Source organism: Cynocephalus volans, chromosome X, assembly GCF_027409185.1.
Source record: "Cynocephalus volans isolate mCynVol1 chromosome X, mCynVol1.pri, whole genome shotgun sequence".
NCBI lineage: Eukaryota > Metazoa > Chordata > Mammalia > Dermoptera > Cynocephalidae > Cynocephalus > Cynocephalus volans.
The window spans coordinates 114,684,802-114,710,305 of record NC_084478.1 but is presented as its reverse complement, the minus strand read 5'-3'; the positions used below and the strand labels follow the sequence as shown (position 1 = coordinate 114,710,305).

At 37.6% G+C, this 25,504-nt stretch overlaps 1 protein-coding gene across 2 annotated transcripts in view; it reads right to left on the bottom strand.

Annotated features, from left to right (window-relative positions):
• FAM199X (family with sequence similarity 199, X-linked) overlaps nt 1-24,029 on the bottom strand; it is a 28,448-nt gene extending 4,419 nt beyond the window's left edge. For both annotated transcript variants that reach the window (XM_063083978.1, XM_063083979.1), the window contains exons 1-3: nt 23,563-24,029; nt 15,434-15,653; nt 231-380 (exon numbers count right to left, since the gene is read on the bottom strand). In XM_063083978.1, coding sequence (XP_062940048.1) covers nt 231-380; nt 15,434-15,653; nt 23,563-23,759 — 567 coding nt within the window. In that variant the 5' untranslated portion in view covers nt 23,760-24,029. The remainder of the gene's footprint in view (nt 1-230; nt 381-15,433; nt 15,654-23,562) is intronic.
• Between the last annotated feature and the right edge of the window lie 1,475 nt (nt 24,030-25,504).

Here is a 25,504-nt window from a genome sequence, read left to right as displayed (position 1 = left end):
GATTAAAAATTACAAGTAATATCAATGCAAAACCTCTTTGGTATGTTAATTATAATGGTTTTATATATCAGAAGCACTTAATATTTGTTCCCTGAAAAACAGTTAGTTAAAGCTCAAATTCAGATTTAGTAAGTAATCCACATTTACCCAGTAGCTTTAAAGAGGAAATAAACTGAGTTTCACATATTCTCCATATAATTGCTTCTAATTAAGAATGTCAAGATCTTTACCTGCTCATCATTTGTCATTGCACTCCAAGGAAGTTCATCTAAATTCCGGTGCTTGTTTTTCTTTTTAGGAAGCAGGCAAGGTGAACTTGGAATACTGGGTATGACGTCAGAAAAAACATCACTCCCACTGGCAATGTCACTACCTGGTAACTTTATAAAAGTAAGGCGGGCAGGGGATAGGGAAAGCAACATTTTTTAAAAAATACATTTTAAATATTACAACATTTTGCACACATTGAATAAGTTACTTTAATATAAGACTAATGGCAAATCAGAGGACATTAATTCTCATCCACGCCTATTTCATACAAAGTGGCAACATCAATATACACTTTGCATATATTCACTTATTCAATGAAAGATGGCTAAATATCATACTGAAGTCTGGTTAAAATGCTAATTTAAGAGTCAATCATTTAATTCATAATGTGAATGTGACTAGGGTCCACACAATGTAATGAATAAGAAGCACTGGTCTCCATCTTGGGAGACCTGAGTGATCTGCCACTAACTGGCTTTTTGCCAGAGACTGTGCTAGACATACTGCCAATATAAAGCCAAATAAATCCATATCCTTGTTCTCAAGTGTGTATTAACAACCTCAAGACAATTAAAATAACTTAAAATATGCTGTTAATATAAAGTAAAACACTTTAAAGACCAGGAGTATTATAAAAGAAAAATTAGAAAAAAAATGATAAAAGACAAAGTGTAGACAAAGGAGATATAAAGGCAAGCCTAACACACAGAAAATTAAATCAGTTCAAACTGAGACAAATAGAAAAATATGTGCTATAACTTTACACTACCTATTTATAAAGAGTGGATTTAATCTTTTAATAGCTTTATTGATGTGTACTTGATACACAAAAAACTGCACATATTTAATGTATACAATTTGATGAGTTTGGACATATGCATATACCTGTGTAACCATCACCATAATCAAGGTAATAAACATCCATCACCTCCAAAAGTTACAATGAACTTAATTTTAAATAAATGTATTTAAGACATTCATCAAAAAAATAAAAATTTTTCTTCTATAAGGAGTACATAACAACCTTCAAAGATATTGCTTTCATTTTTACAAGGTACAAAACATCAGCTTTTTGTTCTTTTTTGGTTTTATAAAGTTTGCAATTGTATCTGAACTCTGGATGATTTCTAGGTTTTTGAAGTTACCAAAAGAGAACAGCTACTTTTAGTCATAAAGACTATTATAATCACAGATATGTGAACTCCTATTGTACACACAGTGCTATAACAGGTACAGGGAATTCAAAGGAGTGTAGGTCATGGTCCTTACATGAGAACTTTGAACTTGACACTTTACTTGGGAAGATAATACAATAAAGCCATCATATAGTTATACATGAATGCTAAATTTGAGATGACAGGTCATCAAAGAAAATATCTAGCAGCGGGTTGAAACTGAAGAATTAAGATTTGGGAGATCAACAAGGGACCAGAGGCAGGTATTAAGGAGTCAATCGCATAGAAGAGATGAGTGAAGCCACAAAAATAGGGTCAATTACTACGTAAGATGTCTATAACATTTAGAACAAAATTGTCTAAGTTAGAGAGAGAGACCATTCTTTCTACACCCCCATAAGTAGCTACTACTCTTCAAAACCACATTTTCACTATGACAGATACTGATGAATCCAAGTGCATAAGTAACTTCCAACAATTTGTATGCTATCTTTTAAAATCTCATTAACTAATACTGCTTGAATTGTTCACCCTTAGTCCTAATTTTATCTAGTAGGTGTTATGAAAAAAATAACTGCTGAATGCACATGTGAAGGCCATCTCTTTCTCAGCCTTTAATGGCAAAAAAGAAAATGCTTTGTTATTTTCCCTTTGACTTCAGGACTTCAAATCACAGTATTACTATATTAGAGATCACCCTGGAGTCCCTTAAACCAAATGAGACACTCCTTATCAGAGGGAAAGGCCTCCCCTACTTTAAGCTACTTTGATAAATGAAGTGGAAGAAGGAACTCCTAAAACTTCTATACTTTTAAATTTTAGGAAAAAATTTCATCTAAATTTTTAGACTATCTGCTAGGTGCCAGACTATATGTAAAGCATTTAAAACTGTACCTTTAATTCTGTTTATGTGTTTGATGGGGGTGAGGGGGTATAAAAAGGGCAATTAGTAGTTCTTTGGTCATTTTTTCAGGGAGAAGTAAAAAGACCCCAGAATTCAACTCCCAGCTCCACTGCTCACTAGCAGTGTGACCTTATGTAGGTTAGTTTGCTTCTTGGAGCCTCAGAGTCTTCAGTAAAATGTGGTTAATACCATCAATCTCAAAAGGCTGCTAAGGAGTTTAAATTTGATAACATGCCTGGCACATACGCAACACTCAAAACATATTTTTCTTTTTCCATCCCTTGCTATGGTTTTGAACACTTAAAAAACGTATCATAAACCCTTAGAGAATGCCAAATGTTGCTAAAGTGGCTGGGTTAAGTTTCACAAGGTAGTGTTTCAAGATGACAAAAGGGGAAAAGGGAAAAGGCATTCAGATAAGAAGAATAATTTAGAAAATCATAGATGGAAGAAAACATAGAGTGAGGTGAAGCGACCAATATTATTAAAACAGAAAATCAGTGCTGGGGATTTGAAAGCTCAATGGAAGAACCGGAAGCTGTCATATGATATGTGTAAGTGGGCCGATAACATTTACTAAGTAGAAGTAACTTGAAACTGGTCTTAGGGAAGATTAGTTTAAAAACACTATGGGGACAAAATAGAGTGAGGAAAGATATGAAAAATTTCAAATGAAAAACAATTTATAAAGCTGTTTGATAATCAAACAAATAATGGTAATAAAGAGTCAGATGTTGAGACCAGAAGAAATGGGTGACATTTCAAGGTCATACCACCCACCCAGGGTGATACACTTAAAGACCTAAATTTTTACAGCATGAGAACTGAAACAATGATATTGATCTTCTAGTCCAAAATCCTCATTTTACAAACAAGAAAAAATAACGTCCAGGGAGGATCATACAACTAGTGGCAGAATCCAAACTAAGACACAAGTACTGTGCTTTTAACTACGCCAGGCAGTCTTGCCTTGGAGGTAGTTTGGAATGAGAGAAGAATGCAATTTGGGATATGGAGAGTTTGTTGTGATAATGGGAGAAGCAAGCACAAGTGTCCTTTGAACAGACAACAGTCATTTTTCACTATGCTATAAGACATGTCACAAAGCAGAGTCTACTTTTTCCCATGGAAACACTGTAATTGGAAGTTACATCACTGATCAAGGATTTAGCATCAGATGATAGGTTAGTATTAAATAATGAGATCATACAAGTGGAAATGTCAGGTAGTCAATTGGCGATATGGGATTAGAGTAGCTGTTGTACAGCAGAATTAATTGTATGGGCTCCTCTACACAAGTATTTATTATACCAGCAATTTTCTACTTTATAACTGATAATATATTATGGAATAAAAATGCTTAATAATTCCTATCCCATATTTTTCATGGATAATATTTGGTAAATTTATATTCTGGTCAGCAATTGTGACACATAGGGAGAATTAAATCAAACCTCTGCCATATTTTCTTCAGGATGCAGCAACATTTTATGATTAAACTCATTTCTTTAACAGCTGATGTGTAATTTCAGATTGCACCTCTAGGTTTCAAGTGTGACAGCTGAATTACTCACTCTTTAAATTTCCTAAGCTTTCCTGCTCAACAACGGAAATAAATTTCTCAAGCTCTAAGACTAGTCAAATATATCTTTAATAATAAAAGGACTGCAAGCAAAGAAACTATCAGCCATGCAAAATGCTTTGATGCTACTTCAAATGCTATAATGCTACTTCATTCTAAGGTTAACATCTAGCATTATCAAGTAGTTAGTATTTCTCTTCCTAGAGAATCTACAAATCACTTATATTTACTTTAGTAATCACTGAAACATCTGTTAAAAAGAAAGATTTAAATAGATGCAGTTATCAATCAAAACAGAGGTAATACAAAATTTTTAACTATAGTAAATGATTTTTAGTCTATATTAATCCTAACATATCATTTGTAATTAACTTCTTGGATAATTTACTGCTCATCATTATGAGGTCCCACAAAAACAAGACAGCATTTTAAACCTTTCAGCATATTTAAATAGCAAATATCCATGGTAACAGAGTACCCATACTCCAATTTCAGAAGTGGGAAAACACATTACTAAGGCAGGCCTGATTTTTGTTCCCATGTCATAGTCACTCATGTACATTAACCATGAGTGGTTAGAGATGGCTTTCCACTCTAACTACTCATGAAATGAGTGAAGAAGCCAGCAATTAAAATTTTTAAATGCCTGCCACCTTGCAACATTATGCATGATTAAGAACCCTAAATATCACATGGAATAAGCAGAAAAAATTTTGTTTTCAGGATTATTAGGATTCCATCTGATTATGTTTTAAGAATCCTTACACTCTGATTTTAAATACAAAGTGTACACTAAAAAAAATTGAGACACTGAGAATAAAAAGGTACCCACACAAAAATGATAACTGCTGTGTTACCTATAATAGAAAAAAATTGAAAGGGGTGTAAATAGGGGAATGGTTTCACAAGTTCTGGCACATCGTATACAGTCATTAAAAATTCATTATTAAGATCATGAAAAAATTTATGATATGTTAAATAAGAAAATCTTCCTAACTCCTTCTACGAGGCCCATATTACTGTGATATAAAAGACAAAGGCACAACAAGAAAAGTACACACCAGCATCCAGAAGCATATTAAAAGGATTAGATACCATGACCAATTAGGATTTATTCCAAGAAAGCAAAGGTGTGGTTCAATATATGAAAATCAATCAATGTAATACATCATATTAATTGAACGAAGGAGAGAGAAAACACAATAATCTCAATAGATTCACAAAAAAACATTTGACAAAACCCCATAAACTTTCATGATAAAAACACTGAGCAAACTAGAAATAGAAGGGAAATTCCTCAGTATGATATAGGGCCTTTATGAAAAACCTACACCTAACATTATACTTAACAGTGAAAAAATAAAAGTTCTCCTCTGAGATCAGGAAAAAGACAAGGATGCCCACTTTCAGCACTTCTATTCAACACTGTACTAGAGATCTAGCCAGGGCAATTAAACAGGAAATAAAATGCATCCAGATTTGGGGGAAAAAAAGAAGGAAAGCTATCTCTATTCACAGATAATGTGATATTTAATATGAAAAACACTAGAGAATCCACAAAGGGAAAAAAAAAACTATTAAAACTAATCAACAAGTTCAGCAAAGTTGCAGGTTACAAAATCAATAAAAAAATCAATTGTATTTCCATAAATGCATTAGCAATGAATAATCCAGAAATAAAAATAAGGAAAAAATACCATTTACAACCAGAATTAAAAAGAATAAAATATTTAAGGATAAATTTAGCCAAGCAAGTATAAGACTTGGACTTTGAAAACTGCAAAACACCATTGAAAAAACTTAAAGAAAACATAAATAAATTCCATCCCATATTCATGGACTGAAATATTAATATTGCTAAGATGGCAGTACTCCCCAAAGTGATCTACAGATTCAAAATTCCAACTTCGCCTTTTGCAGAAATGGACAGCATGATCCTAAATTCATATGCAATTGCAAGGGACCTCAAATAGCCAAAACAACCTTTATAAAAAGACCAAGTGGGAGTACTCACACTTCCCAATTTCAAAACTTACTACAAAGCTACAGTAATTAAAACAGTGTGGTACTGGCATAAGGATAGACACATACATCAATGTAATAGAATTGAGAGCCCAAATATAAACACATACATGTATGATCAATTCATTTTTGACAGGGTGCTCAGACCATTTGCTGAGGAGAGAACAGACTTATCAACAAATGTTGTTGGGACACCTGGATATCCACATGCAAAAGAATGAAGTTGGACCCCTACCTTACCCCACATACATAACTCAAAATGGATCAAAGACCTAAATGTAAGAACTAAAACTCTGACAAGGAAACAGGTAAAAATCTTCACGATCTTGGATTAGGCATTGTTTTTTTAAAAAATATGACATAAGTACAGCAAAGAAAAAATAAATAAATTGGATGTCATCAAAATTAAAAACATTTGTGTATCAAAGTACACTATCAAGTGAAAAGACAATCCCATCCACAGAATGCAAAAACATTTTTGCAAATCATACATCTGACAAGGATCCAGTAGCCAAAATATAGGAAAAAACTCTTACAACAATAAGACAAACAACAAAAACACAAATACTAATTTAAAAATGGGCAAAAGATTTGAATAGACCTTTCTCCAAAGAAGATATACAAATGGGCAATAAGCACATGAAAAGATGCTCAAAACCATAAGTAATTAGGGAAACGCAAATCAAAACCACAATGATACCACTTTACACCCAGTAGGGCCGCTATAACCAAGAAGACAGACAATACCAAGTATGGGTAAGGATGTGGAGATATTAGAACTTTCGTACATTGCTGGTGGAAATGTAAAATGGTGCAGCCATTCTGGAAAATATGTTGGCAGTTACTCAAAAAGTTAAACATAGAGTTATCATATGACCCAGCAATTTTACTCCTAAGTATATATACAAGAGAATTAAAAATATACACCTATTTAAAAACTTGTACCTGAATGTTCATAGCAGTACTATTCATAATAGCCAAAAAGTGGAAGCAACCCAAATGTCTATCAGCTGATGAATGGATAAATAAAATGTGGTATATCCACATAATGGAAAATTATTCAGCCATAGAAAGGAATGAAGTACAGTACTGCTACAGTTTACAACATGGATGAATCTTGAAAACATTATGTGAAGTCAAAGAAGCCAGACACAAAAGGCCAACATATTATATGAGTCCATTTAGGAGTTTCAAGATGGCGGCGGCTGCGGCGGCTGGCGCAGAGTAGCTGAGGCGGAAAAGGTGGCCACTGGGCCTCAGGCAGCCGGGAAACTTGTGGACCTTCCTCTGGCCATCTCTTAAGGGAGGACTGCTGCTGCTGGCCGGTCGTGGGGGCTCAACGCCACTTTGCCCCCGGCAGGAGAGGCTGCCATATTTACAGGCAACAGCTTTGAAGTGTGGAGCAGGAAAAGAACTGATTCTTAGCTGCAAAAGCGAGTCTTGAAACAGGGAACACGGCGCCAGGGCTGCTGTGGATGCAGCCAGGATCCCGGAGGCTGGGGCCGCACTGAAGGCGGCCAGCTGCCCTATTCAGGATTCGAGGTTTCAGGCCGGCATTAAAGAAGATTCCTGGGAGCGCCCGAGCGGCGCCGCGATTGAACAGCCCGAGGCGGCAGCGCCGAGAACACGGAAGGCAACAAACCAGAGACAGAGCGAGCGCCCGACCTGGCACAGCACTGTGAGTGATCCCTGGCACAGCTCTGTTCGGGGGGTGGATGCCCACGTGGCTCCCGCCTGCACCACCAGGCCACTCACTGCCCCGGTGCTGCCTCCATTTTCCCAGGTGCGGGCAGCTCCGCCCTGCTCGGCCATCACTGAGCCCATTTGCTTGACCTGGCGCGGGGCTTTCCGGACCCTGCGGGCCGGCCTCCTCTCCCACTCCCTCCGCGGTTCTCTGGTGGGGCTGGGGGTGTGGGGCGTCCCCGACCAGTGTTGGGAGGGCTAGGAAGTACGGGCGGGCCGACTGTCACTCCACCACACCCTGGACTCCGGCCCCGGTAAACTTCCTGTTACTGGGAGGCAGATACCATCTCTGCGACCACCAGTTTGGAAAAAAGCCTAACGAATTTCTGGTTGGGAATAGTGTGGTAGGAGAGTTCCCAGGTCCGCTTGAACCTGCCGGAGAGCAGGCTGCAGGCGGGCACTAGACTCGGTTTATACCGGGGGGATACAAAGGTAAACAAGACCCGAGAAAGATCTACACAGTGCTACAAAGGCACCCAGAGAGACCGGTCGTCTGTGCCTAGCAGAAACCTGGTAGACTTCCTGGGCGAGGCGGTGCTGAGCAGGGTCTTGAAGGCCCAGCTGATAGACGAGGGGTGCAGAAGACACACCCCAGCCCAGCACAGTGTGCACAGAGGGGGGAGACGTGCGGCCAGGGAGGCGGAGACTCGACAGAAACCACACACCCGGTGGGGTCGCCACTGTACGATCTAACAGCCTGGGCCAGAGCACACGGAACGGGGAGAAGTCCTGTACAGAAAGGGAAAGCTCAACAGAGATCACACACCCTGTGGTATGTGATCCACCAGCCCAGCAGAGTCCAAGCTGACCAGAAAGGTGGATCCCCAGAGAAGCCCAAGACCCGAGGCAACCACACACACAAGACACTAGAGGCCAACTGAGCAGTCACGGCGGGAGCCATACCAAATTGGCAACCACAGCAACATCCTAGTTAGTCATTAGTCTCAAACCAGTGGACTGTGAAACCCCCTGCCACAATGAATAAACATCAAAGAAAAGATACCAGAAATACGAAAAATCAAGAAAGTACACCACCAAAAGACAATAAATCTCAAGCTCTAGACCCTATAGAACAAGAAGCCCTTGAAATGACTGACAAGGAATTTCTAGTGATAATTCTAAGGAAACTGAATGAGATACAAGAAAACTCAGCTAGACATCATGATGAAACGAGGAAAAGTATACAGGACCTGAAAGAGGAAATGTACAAGGAAATCAATGCCCTGAAAAAAAATGTAGCAGAACTTGCCAAAATGAAGAAGTTATTCAGTGAAATAAAAAACACAATGGAGAGTTTAAACAGCAGGCTTGTCGAAGTTGAAGAGAGAACCTCTGAACTTGAAGATGGGCTGTTTGAAATAACACAAGCAGACAAAAAGAAAGAAAAAAGAATCAAGGACATGGAAGAAAATCTGAGAGAGATATCAGACAACCTCAAGCGCTCAAATATCCGAGTCATGGGTATTCCAGAAGGGGAGGAAAATGGAGATTCCATTGAAAACATATTCAACAAAATAGTGGCAGAAAACTTCCCAGGTATAGGAAAAATCACAGATCTTCAGATCCAGGAAGCTCAACGATCTCCAAACGTATTCAACCCAAAAAGGCCTTCTCCAAGACATGTCATAGTCAAATTGGCAAAACTCAGAGACAAAGAGAGAATCTTAAAAGTTGCAAGAGAGAAGCGTCAAATCACCTATAAGGGAGCCCCAATCAGGTTAACATCAGACTTTTCATCACAAACCCTAAAAGCTAGAAAGGAATGGGATGATATTTTCAAAATACTAAAAGACAAAGATTGCCAGCCAAGAATACTCTACCCTGCAAGGCTATCCTTCCGAAATGAGGGGCAAATAGTATATTTCTCAGACAAACAAAAACTGCGGGAGTTCACTACCACACGACCACCCTTACAAGAAATCCTCAAGGGAGTACTGGGTTTGGTTCCTGAAAAATAACTACCACTGCCATAAAAACCTAAGAAAAATCTAAACCCGCTAGTACAATGAAAATGGCATTCATGAAGAGAAAACAAGCTAACAAAAACACTATCTACAACCTAAGGAACCAACAAACAAAGAAACCAAACAGTAAATCAGAAAGCAAGGAACAAAAGACACCTAAGACAACCAAACAACCAATAAAATGCTAGGAATAAATCAACACCTTTCAATAACAACTCTTAATGTTAAAGGCTTAAATTCCCCAATTAAAAGACACAGACTGGCTGACTGGATCAAAAAGCAGGACCCAACTATATGCTGCCTACAAGAGACCCACCTCACCCATAAAGATTCACACAGACTAAGAGTGAAAGGATGGAAAAAGATTTACCATGCAAACAGAAAAGAAAAACGAGCTGCAGTGGCTATTCTTATATCTGACAAAATAGACTTTAAACTAAAAACCATAAAAAGAGACAATGAGGGACACTACTTAATGATAAAAGGACTGATCCATCAAGAAGACATAACAATCAAAAATATCTACGCACCCAATGTTGGAGCAGCCAGATTTATAAAACAAACTCTATTAGACCTAAAGAAGGAAATAGACACTAATACCATAATAGCAGGGGACCTGAACACCCCACTATCAATATTAGACAGATCATCTAGGCAAAGAATCAGTAGAGAAACACAAGATCTAAACAAGACTCTAGACCAATTGGAATTGGCAGATATCTACAGAACATTCCACCCAACAACCTCAGAATATTCATTCTTCTCAGCAGCACATGGATCATTCTCCAGGATAGATCACATATTAGGTCACAAATCAAGTCTCAACAAATTCAAAAAAATTGGAATTATCCCATGTATCTTCTCAGACCACAATGGATTAAAACTAGAAATTAATAACAAACAAAACTCTGGAAACTGTACAAACACATGGAAATTAAACAGCATTCTACTTAATGACATATGGGTCCAAGAAGAAATCAAGCAGGAAATCAAAAAGTTTATTGAAACTAATGAAAACAATGATACATCATACCAAAACCTGTGGGATACTGCAAAAGCAGTATTGAGGGGAAAATTTATTGCATTAAATGCTCACTTCAGAAGAATAGAAAGATGGCAAGTGAACAACCTAACACTTCACCTTAAAGAACTAGAAAAACAAGAACAATCCAATCCTAAAGTTAGCAGACGGAAAGAAATCATTAAGATCAGAGCAGAACTGAATGAAATTGAAAACCAAAAAACAATTCAAAAGATCAACGAATCAAAAAGTTGGTTTTTTGAAAAGATAAATAAAATTGACAAACCATTAGCATGGCTAACAAAAAAAAAGAAGAGAGAAGACTCAAATAACAAAAATTAGAAATGAAAAAGGCGATATTACAACTGATTCATCTGAAATACAAGGAATCATTCGAGACTACTATAAACAACTATACGCCAACAAATTTGAAAATCTGGAGGAAATGGATAAATTTCTGGACACACACAAGCTCCCAAAACTGAACCATGATGACGTAGAAAATTTGAACAGACCAATAACAATAAAGGAGATTGAAGCTATTATTAGAAGGCTCCCAACAAAGAAAAGCCCAGGACCAGATGGATTCACAGCAGAATTTTACCAAACATTCAAAGAGGAATTGACACCGATTCTTTACAAACTATTCCAAAAGATTGAAACGGACGCAAATCTCCCAAACTCATTCTATGAAGCAAACATCATCCTGATACCAAAACCAGGTAAAGATATAACCAAAAAAGAAAACTACAGGCCGATATCCTTGATGAATATAGATGCAAAAATCCTCACTAAAATACTAGCAAACAGAATACAGCAACACATACGAAAAATTATTCATCACGATCAAGTGGGATTCATCCCAGGGATGCAAGGTTGGTTCAACATATGCAAATCAATAAATGTGATACACCATATTAATAAACTCAAACACAAGGACCATATGATCATCTCTATAGATGCTGAAAAAGCATTTGATAAAGTTCAGCACTCATTCTTGACAAAGACCCTCTATAAGTTAGGTATAGAGGGAAAGTATCTCAACATAATTAAAGCCATATATGACAAACCCACTGCCAATATCATCCTGAATGGGGAAAAGCTGAAAGCTTTTCCTTTAAGAACAGGCACTAGACAAGGATGCCCACTCTCACCACTCCTATTCAACATAGTGTTGGAAGTACTAGCCAGAGCAATCAGAGAAGAGAAGGAAATAAAGGGCATCCAGATTGGAAAACATGAAGTCAAACTGTCCCTGTTTGCAGATGACATGATCCTATATATCGAACAGCCTAAAACCTCTACAAAAAATCTCTTGGAATTGATAAATGATTTCAGCACAGTAGCAGGATACAAAATCAACACACAAAAATCAGTAGCATTTCTTTTCTCCAATAGTGAACATGCAGAACGAGAAATCAAGAAAGCCTGCCCATTTACAATAGCCACCAAAAAAATAAAATACTTAGGAATTGAGTTAACCAAGGATGTGAAAAATCTCTATAATGAGAACTACAAACCACTGCTGAGAGAAATTAGAGAGGATACAAGAAGATGGAAAGATATTCCATGCTCTTGGATTGGAAGAATCAACATAGTGAAAATGTCCATACTACCCAAAGTGATATACAAATTCAATGCAATCCCCATCAAAATTCCAAAGACATTTTTCTCAGAAATGGAAAAAACTATTCAGACATTTATATGAAACAATAAAAGACCACGAATAGCCAAAGCAATGCTGAGCAAAAAAAATAAAGCTGGAGGCATAACACTACCTGACTTCAAGCTATACTACAAAGCTATAATAACCAAAACAGTATGGTACTGGCATAAAAACAGACACACTGACCAATGGAATAGAATAGAGAAGCCAGAAATCAACCCACACACTTACTGCCATCTGATCTTTGACAAAGGCACCAAGCCTATTCACTGGGGAAGGGACTGCCTCTTCAGCAAGTGGTGCTGGGATAACTGGATATCGATATGCAGGAGAATGAAACTAGATCCATACCTCTCACCATATACTAAAATCAACTCAAAATGGATTAAGGATTTAAATATACACCCTGAAACAATAAAACTTCTTAAAGAAAACATAGGAGAAACACTTCAGGAAATAGGACTGGGCACAGACTTCATGAATCCGACCCCAAAAGCACGGGCAACCAAAGGAAAAATAAACAAATGGGATTATATCAAACTAGAAAGCTTCTGCACAGCAAAAGAAACAATTAAAAGAGTTAAAAGACAACCAACAGAGTGGGAGAAAATATTTGCAAAATATACATCTGACAAAGGATTAATATCCAGAATATATAAGGAACTCAAACAACTTTACAAGAAGAAAATAAGCAACCCAATTAAAAAATGGGCAAAAGAGCTAAGTAGGCATTTCTCTAAGGAAGATATCCAAATGGCCAACAGACATATGAAAAAATGCTCAACATCACTCAGCATCCGGGAAATGCAAATCAAAACCACACTGAGATACCATCTAACCCCAGTTAGGATGGCTAAAATCCAAAAGACTATGAACGATAAATGCTGGCGAGGCTGCGGAGAAAAAGGAACTCTCATACATTGTTGGTGGGACTGCAAAATGGTGCAGCCTCTATGGAAAATGGTATGGAGGTTCCTTAAACAATTGCAAATAGATCTACCATACGACCCAGCCATCCCACTGTTGGGAATATACCCAGAGGAATGGAAATCATCAAGTCGAAGGTATACCTGTTCCCCAATGTTCATCGCAGCACTCTTTACAATAGCCAAGAGTTGGAACCAGCCCAAATGCCCATCATCAGATGAGTGGATACGGAAAATGTGGTACATCTACACAATGGAATACTACTCAGCTATAAAAACGAATGAAATACTGCCATTTGCAACAACATGGATGGACCTTGAGAGAATTATATTAAGTGAAACAAGTCAGGCACAGAAAGAGAAATACCACATGTTCTCACTTATTGGAGGGAGCTAAAAATTAATATATAAATTCACACACACACACACACACACACACACACACACACACACACAAACCGGGGGGGGGGGGAAGAAGATATAACAACCACAATTATTTGAAGTTGATACGACAAGCAAAGAGAAAGGACATTGTTGGGGGGGAGGGGGGAGGGAGAAGGGAGGGAGGTTTTGGTGATGGGGAGCAATAATCAGCTACAATGTATATCGACAAAATAAAATTTAAAAATAAATAAATAAATAAATAAATAAATAAATAAATAAATAAATAAATAAATAAATAAATAAACTGTTAAAAAAAAAAAAAAATATGAGTCCATTTATATGAAATATCCAGAAAGGCAAATCCACAGAAAAAATAGATCAGTGGTTGCCAGGTGATGGTGGCAGGGGGAAATTGGGAATACGTGCTAATGGGTATGGAGTTTCTTTTTGGATTAATAGAAATATCCTGGAATTAGTGCTGATGACTGTACAACACTGTGAATATATTAATAACTACTGAATTGTACATTTTAAAATGATTTAAATGGTGAATTTTATCTCAATTTTTAAAAAAAGTTTTCAAAAGTTCCAATAATTGTATACTCAAATGAAATAATATAAAAATTAAAATGGAGGGGCTGTGAATGATCTTTTTCTCTAAAAACTTCTCTTAATTCTCAGTGTAGCATTGCTTGTAACAGCAAAAACCTGAAACCAACCTAAATGACCATTATTAGTGAACTAATTAAATAAATTATGTAGTTATGAAAAAGAATGAGATATATTAGTTGAAAAAAAGCATAGGGCCAACAATGGATGAAGTATGACCCCATCTGTGTGCTTATAATGATATGCAAACATACATGTATCAGCATAAGCTCTTAACAGTGGTAACCCCAGTGGAGTCAGACTTGGAGACTCATTTTTAATTTGATGCCATTTTGTATCACTTGAAAACTGTTTGAAATAAAACAATGTTCAATTTCTCTTATGGAATACAATTTCAAATGTTTAGAAGGCTTTCAAACATAGTAGGCATTAAATTTTATCTACTGAATAAAACATTTGCTATATGGAAGAAAATCTTCTTTAAATGTCATTGTCTGTTACAATCAGAAAATGGATGTTCAATAGCACGATCTACATTTTCTGATAGATTGCACTCATTATAAAGAAGCATTTTCAAACAATTTGTCACAAAGCCATTTTACATGGTATATATGCCACAAGAAGAAAAAACATCTCTACATACAAAGAGTCAGGCAAAAAAACATCTCTACATACAAAGAGAATACAAATTGAGAAATTATACTGTATTTCTGATAAAAGAACCAAAAATTATGGATTTGTAATAATGGTTTATGGTATCAGACACATAACATGATCCTGATGTGTATCTTATAAGGACAAAAAGCTATTTATTATAAGGTAAGAAAAGTAAACTGGCTTGGATTCATGCATAGAAAGGTACTGATGATACATAATAATGGTAATATTATACAAATATTAAATTACTTAGTAAATTATATTAATATAATGAAAATCTACAAAAAGATATCTGTAGCATCAGAAGCCTAAACGGTACATTAGCAAAAATAAAGGATATATATCCACCTAATTTTTAACCTTAAAATATGTTGTCAGAGAATCTCCACGATAGGATAAACACTAAAGAAATATACTTTGAGGTAGAGATGAAAATATCAAAAGAATTTATACATCTATTTATGTAGTAATGATGCCAATAAAAGAAAGAAAGAAAAAAAAAAAACCTACCTGCCATTCAAACTCGCTATCTGACCAATCCCAGTAAGTGCTAATAGAAGAAGAGACATCACTGCAGACACTCCCCTCAGGGAATAAATCAAAAGAAGTGAAGTCTTGATCATCCAACAGGGAATAGCAATCATCTTGATCTCCAACAGAAACTGATGAAAACAGTTCCTCACTGCATTCTGAGCTGGCAACACTTGTTCCACAAGAAGTTAGGTTCCACCTTCAAAAACACAATACATGCAAAAAAAAAAAAAAAAAAAAACACAACAGAAACTGCAGAATCCACACAATTTTAAGATATTACTAGAACACATTTATGACATTTAAGAAGAATGCTAATATTTTTTAGGTATGATGATGATGTGGTTATATTGAAAAAAGCCCTTACCTTTTCAGGAAAAATACTAAAATATTTATAAATGAAATATGTCTGACATTTGCCTCAAAATAATAACAGGCTGGGGATGAGCAGGGGTATAGATGAAGCATGATGCCATATGTGAATAATTGTTGAAACGGGGCGGCAGGTATATGGGATTCATTACACTATTCTCTCTACTTTTGCAGCTGTCTGAAAAATTTTATAATAAAATATTTTAAAAGGATGTATTTAAATTAGAAATAAAGTACGTGGGTACTTCAAAAAGTTTGTGGAAAAGTAGAATTAAAAATATGAATCTTTCCATGAACTTTTCAAACACCCCTCTAAAACCCACATCCATTAGCAAAACCTATAGCATAGTGGTCCTGAGTAAGCTCTGGAGTCAGACTGAGTTCAAATTCTTGCTCTGTCACTTGCTAACTACTTGATCTTAGGCAAATTACAGCCTCTCCAAACCTGTGTCCCCATCTTTAAAATGGAGTTTTTGTGAAGATTACGTGAGAATGCATCAGAGCATTTAGTACACGTAAAAAGTGCTCAATACATGGCAGCTATTATTATTAAATTAAAGGAAGAGGGGAGCCACTGCAGGGCAGAGAAGAGTACCAACAAAGAACACAGGTAGAAGTTCAAGAAGTGTTTGCTATATTTAAGTAAATTTTACATATTAATGTTACATAAGCTCATTACAAACATGTTGGAATGAGAAAAGAGTGAAGAAGATTAAAATGACCAATAATCCCATTACCCAGCAATAACTAACCCATAATATTTTGGTACTATTTTTCTATGTACATATATGTTTTTACATAATCAGCAATCATTCTGTGTATACATATTTTAGTATCTTTTTTCCACTAAATTATATATACTTACCATTTTCCTAAGCACATTACTTAAAAATATTTGAATGCCTATATAATACTTAATTGATTAAATGTATCATAATTTATTTAACCTTATTCCCCCAATAATATACACATATGCTATTTCCAATTATTTTGAATTACAAATAATACTGAAATGAACCTTTTGGTTTGTAGTGATTTGTCCAAATATAAATTCTCTCATGGATAAACTGCTTAAAAGGTAAGTACTGAGTCAAAGAATGTGAACACTTCTAAGGGTCATGGTATATATAGCCTTTCTGAAAGCCTGCACCAATTTACACTCCTCAAGGCAGTATATAAAAGTGCTCATCTAACCACAACCTTAACAGCACTAAAATTTTTATTGAAAAATTTTTTTACCTATCTGATAAGACAGAAACATTTTTATATCAATTTTTATTTCTTTGATTAACAAGATCACAATTTAAAATATTTGTTAGCTATTTTGCTATGGTGTTTTTCTATGTGTTAATGTTTTCATTTTTTATTTTGTAAGGTTTTTTATGTATCAAGGATATTAACATTTTTGTCTACACTATTTGTTGCAGGGGTTTTGGGGGGGATTTTTATGTGGGGGGTCTTGAAATCTATCAACCTATCAATCTGTTTTCTTTCATAAATTTCCACTAGTTTTATATTATTAATGAGATAATCTTCATTGCTTTGGCAGTAGCATAGGGAATCAACCCTTAAGGTAATGATTTAGTATTTCCAATACTAATAAGCTACTGAAATAATGATTTCCTGAAGAAAAGCCTGTTATTTACCTATTATTGTTTCTCATCCTTCATTAAATCCATTTTTTCTTTATTGTATTTCATTTTTTAACTTCTCCCTTATTTTGTATAGCTAATCTTAAATTCAGAGGTTCTTGATTTACAAAATCTTGGCAACTCGAAAAATTTTATGGCACCTTTTCCTTTGAGTTGAAAATAGAGCATTTTAAAGCATTAAAACACACAGAGAGACACACAGAAACATACACACTAAGCTATTATAATTCAGTAAATAAAAATCAGATGTCAATAAATTTTTATAATTAGGCAAAAATCTAAAATTCATCTAAGAATCCTAGAATACCTTATAATACTGCTTTTCATCATATGCTTGCTAAGTGGGCAGTATCCGCACTTTTTAAAAATTAGCAAACCTAGTAGAACTAACCAAATTTCCCAGGTCTTGTAATAAAAGACATGAACAGCAATCACAAGTTCTGTCCTGGACACATGTGTCCTGAGCAACCTATTTTTTGTAATTGTATGTGACTTTTTTTCCCCTTTATTCATTCACCCATTCAACAAACATTTAGTCAGTATCTTCTATGTGCCAAATATTATTTCAGTGCTAGGAAAAGCTGTTAGATAATTGTTTTTAATTAGAATTTCTTTTCAGCTTACAAAAACTCTGTAGAAATGTGTTTCCCTCCATGAGTAATAACAACATTCCTTTTATTAAACTATGCCATACTTAATAATCTAACCATTAGATCACTGACAAAGGAGTCAGGAATTTGCTTGGTTTTGTGCTCTTACTTCTGGGCAAAATCAGTATGTTCCTCAATTTTTCAGGTTCATGACTACATAACAACATTCCAGATATTCTCGAAAGCCTTTGCCTTTTTTTTAGAAAATTATCATTGGCATGTAAGCTGGACTCACAGTTGAAAGAAATCATTTACAAAATAGAAAAATAGTATTTTTACTATTAAAATGTTTTTTAATTCTATATCTTCTAATTTGCAATTATTATTTTAACTATTTTTAAGGCAATGTGGGTAAAAACAAAGTAGGAAGTACCCTATCCAATGCTGATGGGAATGTAAATTGACATAACCTTTCTGAAAAGCAATTTGGTAGTGTATGCATATCAAAAGCCTTAAAAAGGTTCATTCCTTTAGACTCAGAAATTTGGAAAGATGTATGTCCAAACATGTCTAAACATTATTATAACAGCTAAAAAGGGAAAATAAATGCCCCAAAACACGAGGAATAATTAAATAATATATCTAAATAATGGTATTTTTATAAATACCAAAAATTATCTTTTCAGACTATTGAAAAGAAAAACACTAAACAATATAAGTGCAAATAAGCAGGTCACAAATTGCATATACATCCTGATCCTGATTTTTAAAAATCATATATGTACATAGAAATAACATTAAAAAAACACCAAAATGTTGACAGTTGTTACCTTTGGGGAAAGGGATCACGAGTGGTCTTTATAGTTTTTTATATGCCCACAATTTTCTACAATGAGCTTTTATAATAAACATTTAAGTGTGATTATTTTAGACTGTTCTGTCAGTTTCAAACTTGTAATGAATGCCCATTGTGTGCTCAGCACTGAACTATTCAAATTTACAAGTTCTTAACATCTTGTTCCACTAAGAAAAAGCTGCCTAACACTAAGATTCTAGCTATAACCATAACATTACTCTCAAGGGGACTTTCTCCAAAATCTTAAAAGAAAATGTGGAGAAGAATCCCACTGAAAGTGTAATTAACTCAATAACTAGGCTTGTTACCCAAATTTTAACTAAAAAAAAAAAAAAAAAAAAAAAAAAGGAAAGCCAAAAACATTTTTCTGTAAGGCTTTTCAGCAAGAATATACAGACTAAGTACTTCCAAGTGGTATTTTGGTAAACAGCCATTTAAATGTTAAAATTAAGAAAAGCACATGTACCATGTACACATTACTCTGCAGCCTCCTCCTCTCTCAAGGGAACCTAACCATTACCTCTCAGGATGAGAATCCAGCCTATGAGCACTACTGAATAAAGTTTTAACTGTTAAGCTGATGAAAGTCATTCCAAATCTATGCTAGGCATTCATTCTTAGGGGACAGTCTCCCATCATCATTTGTGGTCATCAATGACTCCCTGCCAGAATCCCTCTACAGCCACCCTGACCTCTGCTATACCTCTGGAGCCCAAAAGGCCATCAAGGTTGCAAGTTAGAACAGATGCCACAACCTTCTACTCTACTTTCTTAAGTTCCCTACTCTCCTCCCAGCTATGTCAGTTGTCTTGGGATCATTACCAATCTTTCCTACCCTCCATGGAAGTAAAAAACATTCCCTTTCATTTCTAAGGCTAATTCTCCCATTTGGGCTTCTGAGTTCCTCACCTCCAACTCCTCTAATCCCATCCGCTCCTGTATTTTCAACTTCTTCCTTTCCTGTGGCCTGCGACTAAGGAGCAAAACTCTATTCTTAGAAAAGAAAAACTAACCAGAGCAAAAAACAAACGAAGAAACACTCACTTCTCTTTCAAATTATCACTACATCTCCATCTCCTTCTTCCTTTCCTTGCTAAATTCATTGAAAAGAGCTTCCACTCTCTCAACTTTTGTAACCTGTGGTTCCACTCCTATCACACTACTGAAATTTTTGTAGATTACTCGCAAATCTATATTTCTAGCCCGGATATTTCTCCAAAGCTTGACCTCCATTCTCAACTTGTCTCAAGTCCGCAAACCAAATTCTTCCAATGTGGTTCACCCATCTGTGACTCACGGCTCTTCTGCACCTCTAATTCTTTATCTAGATAGGAAAACTGTGGGTTGGACAAAAGGCACACAATAATCTTGGAGTTTTTCTGGTTAATGGTGATTGAAAATGGGGCTACATAACTGATTTATACAATAGTTCATTTCATATCCTGCCAATAGGGTGTACAAAAGTAAGGCACTGTCCTCCCACACACTTTTCACAATTGTTCAATGTCAAGGTCTGATGCGCTCCTGAAAGATGAAGAAAATAACACATCTGGTAGTTCACATTAACCTCCTTCATCTCACGATTTAATCATAGGTCCTATCAATATTATAATTTCTTCAAATTTGCTATATGACATCCTTTTTTGGTGGTAGTGGTGGTTGCAGTAGACATAGTTGGTGCACAAAATGTGCCCTGATGGAAGTGCTAAGAGAACCCCCCCCATTCACATCAGAAAAACCCTATTCCCCAAACCAAAGAAAATATCTTAAACACTATATATATTCCACACTGACATTTCAAAATTTCTTTTAAAGTTCATCAACATTTTTGGCATATTGAAATTTATTCTATATTCCCAAAATTCTGTACAAACCAAACTAGGTCACAAAATCTTAAAAGATACTTCCTAGGAAGGTGTGAATTTTTAGGCAAGTGGGTGTGTCCATGTAATTCATTCTCTACTGAACCTAGACCAGTGACACACCAGGCTACATCACTGGCAACTCTAATCTGAACATTGCATGCATTCAACTTCAGAGTCTGTATTAATGCCCTGAATCTTTTGGTTAATGAAGACACCAAGTATTGCTCAGAATCCAGTAAAGGAGCAGGCACAAAACTGTCATCATCATAAGGCCCTTATCAAGGGCATTATTTAAACAATATCCACAGTTTTCTTAACAGGTAACAAGAAGGAAGTAAAATAAAGGTAAACTAAGTATCTACCCACTGACAAGCTTTCTATTTTCCATTAAGTTTGTTTTACAATGACTAAACCAAAAACAGAATTTCAGTATTCAACCATTCAGATCTTATTTTTGGATTGTTGCTTCAATTGGTGAACGATGTGATATGAAGAAAAAAGGTGACACATACAACTCCAAAATAAAAGAACTCCCTAAACTAAACTTTGCTCACATATATGACTTAGCTGTTTGCTTCTCCCTCAAAAGAAATCACTGGAAACATATGGTCCTCTCAAACACCATCTTGAGGAGGGGCAAGAAGGCAGAACATTCCAGAAGCAGAAAAGATTTAAAAAGCAAAGTTCCCTAGGGTAGAAACATCATCTGCTGTAAATATTGCTAATTCTGCTTCTCCTAATCTCTGTTGAAAAAGATACAAAGCATTACAACCTCCTGCACCATTCTAAGCCTTGTGAAAGCATAGGAGAGGGAGGTTTTTTTTTTAAAAAAAAAAAAAAAAGCAGGCAGTATCTACAAAAAATAATGCTTGACTTAGAAAAACTGGGGGTAGACAGGAACCTCCCCCTCCACCCTGTTTCATTCTGGGAAAATAGCCTTGACCTTATTTACCACAGTCTTTAAGAAAAGGGGAAGAAAACACAAAGAAAAAATGGGGAGGAGGAAGAACAGAACAAGCTGTAAGAAATACCTTATTCTCCTTGCTTCACTCCCCATCACCTCCACCAGTTCTGGCAGTGCTTACCCTCAACCTCTGCCCCCACTCCCCTGCCCTCATTATCAGAGCAGGATAATTTAGACATCATTTAACTTTCCTGTATGTATTACTTGCTCCAATGCTACAAAAATTAAATACCAAATATGTGCAATGGAATTATTTTATTTTATATTATTTTCCAATGCAAATACCTTAAACACACTTGATATCATGAATATGCTACATTCATGTTATAGCTACATCATGGGTCAAACAGGCTTCTGTGAGTTAGTCTAAGAACCTTTAATTACCATTTATAACACTGGATCCATTAGTTCTGTTCCAAGATTGATCACTGGCTCCATAGGAGTAATCTTGGCTCACCTGGCTAGGTTTGATGACCTTGAACTCAGTCTTTTCTCTCTGGTCCTCAGTTTCTTCGTTTTTGCAATGAGGACTTGGAATAGCAGTAACAAATTTATTACCACTTCTTTTGAAATGTGTTAAACTGACGTTCCATATGATTATTTAATTATAACACCTTGTTTCTACAGACTATAACTATTTTTTTTTTTTTTTAAGGTAGGAATCCCGTTTTATACTCACATTCCTGGTAGAAGCTCAGTAAATCTGTAGATGGATTTAAGAGGTGGGAGGAGGGAAACGTGCAAAAGACATTAGAATTTGGAAGGATTTGATCCAACTCACATTGTAAACCTGTATCAGAAATCAGAACTTGACTTCTTTATTTATCTCCAGTATTTTCCATAACTGAACCCCTCTCCTAGTCCCTTGTCCACACACTCTCCCAGCCCTTTGTAGACATATCTCAAATATCCATCTACAACAAAAGTTGAAGTTGTATGTAAAACATTTTCAAATCCCCCACAACATTTGATGTAACACTTAAATGCTTACATGAGAGAATTCTCCAGAACGGTACCTTCCCATACAACCACTTAGTAGATGCACCCTCTGAATAAATTTGTACCAAGCCTGCTCTAAGCCTTTCTCAGTACCCCCGACCGGGGCAGCAAACCAAGGGATATGTTACATGAAGGAATTTTCCAGATTTAAGCTTATACATTTTGGCAGGGCCTAAAGCGCTAATGCAAAGAGTTCATAAAGGAGAAAAGGAAAAAAAAAAAAAAAAAAAAAGAATCCACCAGTTTCTTAGAGCTCCACTAAAAAATGGGGTGGGTGGGTGGGTGAAAGGAATAAGACTGTGAGACAGGTTAAAAATTGGGTAAAAGAATGCTTCAGCCTTAAAAGTGCCAGCTTTCAAAAGATCCATGGATTGATTTGAGCCCTCGAAATCCACTCTATAGCGTACCGGAAATGGAAGGGGTTAAACTTTTGCAGATGGATGGTACCAGGGGAACATCAAAAAATCAAGGGTGGGGGTTTGGAATTCGCAGGGTACAGATGGGGGGGGAAGGGGGAAAGGAGAAGGTAGGGAAGGGAGGATTCCCTGTAACCAGAAGATGAATGCGGAAAAGAGAGTAAATCGCTGGTGGAACGGAAAATCGGAGGGCAGGGGTGAAAATAGAGACGGGGAGCAGGGAAGGAACCCGGGCATGAGTGCTGGTCAAAGGAAGGTGGGGGAAGGGGCGATTGGAAGTGCAGCCAGGGGCGAAGGACCAGAACGAGGGCTTGTTGAGGAGGGCGCCCCGGCGTTCCCCCGCAAGAGACAGGGGTGTGGGAAATCCACCCTTGCCCTCCGCGGCGGTTCATACCTGTTGGTGTGGAAGCGGTGGAGCGGGTCGGTGCGATGGCAGGAGGACAGCTGGCAGCCGAAGTCGCTGATGTCCAGGCAGCCCGGCTCCTCGCTTGGGCAGGTGCCCACCCCGCGAGGAGGTCCTAAGAGCGGGAACGGTTCCTCAGGGGTTAGAAACTTCTCGTACGAAGTGGTGGCTGACGCCTCGTCGGACATGGTTGGAGACGGCCTGGCTAGGTCTCCCTCTCTGGTCCTGGGCTGCTCTCGCGTTCGCCCCTACCCCCACTATAAACTGTCCGCTGTGGCCGCCCCTCGGGGGTGTGCCCCTCTGAGCTCACTGTCAGGCTGGTTGCCGCGGCCGGCCGCTGCCCTGGGAGTCCGGGGCCGCTCAAAGCCTGCTCAAGGCCACAGCGACCCGCCGGCCACCTAGCCAGCACCTCAGTGGCCTCTGCAGCCGCCTGCGTCGGCGCCACAGCTGCCCAGCCCAGCCCGTCAGCGCAGCGCCTCCGCCCGCCCAGCCCCGCCCAGTCCCGGCCCGCCCACTGAGCTCGCCGATCGCTACTGCTGCAGTCCGCCCGGCGCCAGCCGGTAGGGAAGCGGGAGGGAAGCCGCTCCCCGTGCCCCCTGCTGGAGCGGAGGAAGAACTGAACCTCCGCCCGCCGCAGCCCCGCACAGCCCGCCCCGCCCCCTCTACGCATCGAATCAGGGACTCAAGGCGCTGCAAGGGCCGGACGCCTCCTACCAACCTCCTCCTCCGGTTTCTCACTGGCGTTTGATTACTAAGCAGGAGCCGCACCCCCGAGAAAAGGGACTTGGCCAAGGTCACACTGCCGGTGCGTGAGAAAGACTCCAAATGCCCTGGTTCCCAGCACACTCGATCACCCTGTCCCAATTCAACAGTATTTATTTAGCTCCTGCACTGTGTGTACCGAACACTGTGCAATGAACTGTAGAGGAAATAGCCAAGTAGAAAAAATAGTCCCTGCCTCACCCTTGATCACCTAACTGAAGAACCCTATGCTACAGCCACCAGGCTACTCAGAGCTGCTGGACACGTCGTGCTCTTTTGTGCTCCATGCTTTCTCTCACATTATGCATTCTGCTTGAAATGCCCTGCCATTTCAACCCCGCTAATTCTTATAGCCCTGGCTCAAACGTTACCTCCTCTGTGAAGCCTTCCCTGTCTCCCAAAGGAGACTCAGGCACTCCTGATAATACCCCCCGTAGGAAATACGTTATGGAGCTTAATTTACTCATCTTAAATCAACTTGCTAGGTGTCACATACTATTCTTTCTTCTTATCACCTCTCTTTTTCCGTACTTTAGACGAGCGGTTCTAGATTTGGGACGCGTACATTTTTTTAAAAATATTTGGAGGAAAACCCTACATTGCCGATTTCTTGTTTTGCCAAATGAAGACAATTTTTTTTTTTTTTATGATGACCGATAAGGGGATCTCAACCCTTGGCTGAGTGTGTGAGCACCACGCTCAGCCAGTAAACTAACCAGCCATCCCTATGTAGGATCCGAACCTGTGGCCTTGGTGTTATCAGCACCGCACTCTCCGGAGTGAGCCACAGGCCGGCCTTGAAGACAATTTTTAAAAACTTCCTACTACTATTTTATAAAAGGAAACACATTTTCATATAAAATACTAACTGCATAATCTCTCAATAAAAGCAATTCTTTGCATTAAATATATTTAGCTTTATGGAAAAACTCATTACTTTGATCCTTGAGGGAAGCATAGAACTGAAATAGGTGGAAAGGTGAAAGGAGGAAAAGCAGAAAGAGGGCAGGAGAAGTGGGGAGTTGTCACACGAGCCCCACTCAATATTAAATTCTATACCTTGCCCTACCAATGCAGCTTACAATGAAAATAACTCCTCAACCATTCCTTTAAAATGTTCATATTGTCTTGCTTCAGTTACTTGGTTACCTGACTGTTGAGTATGCCTGTT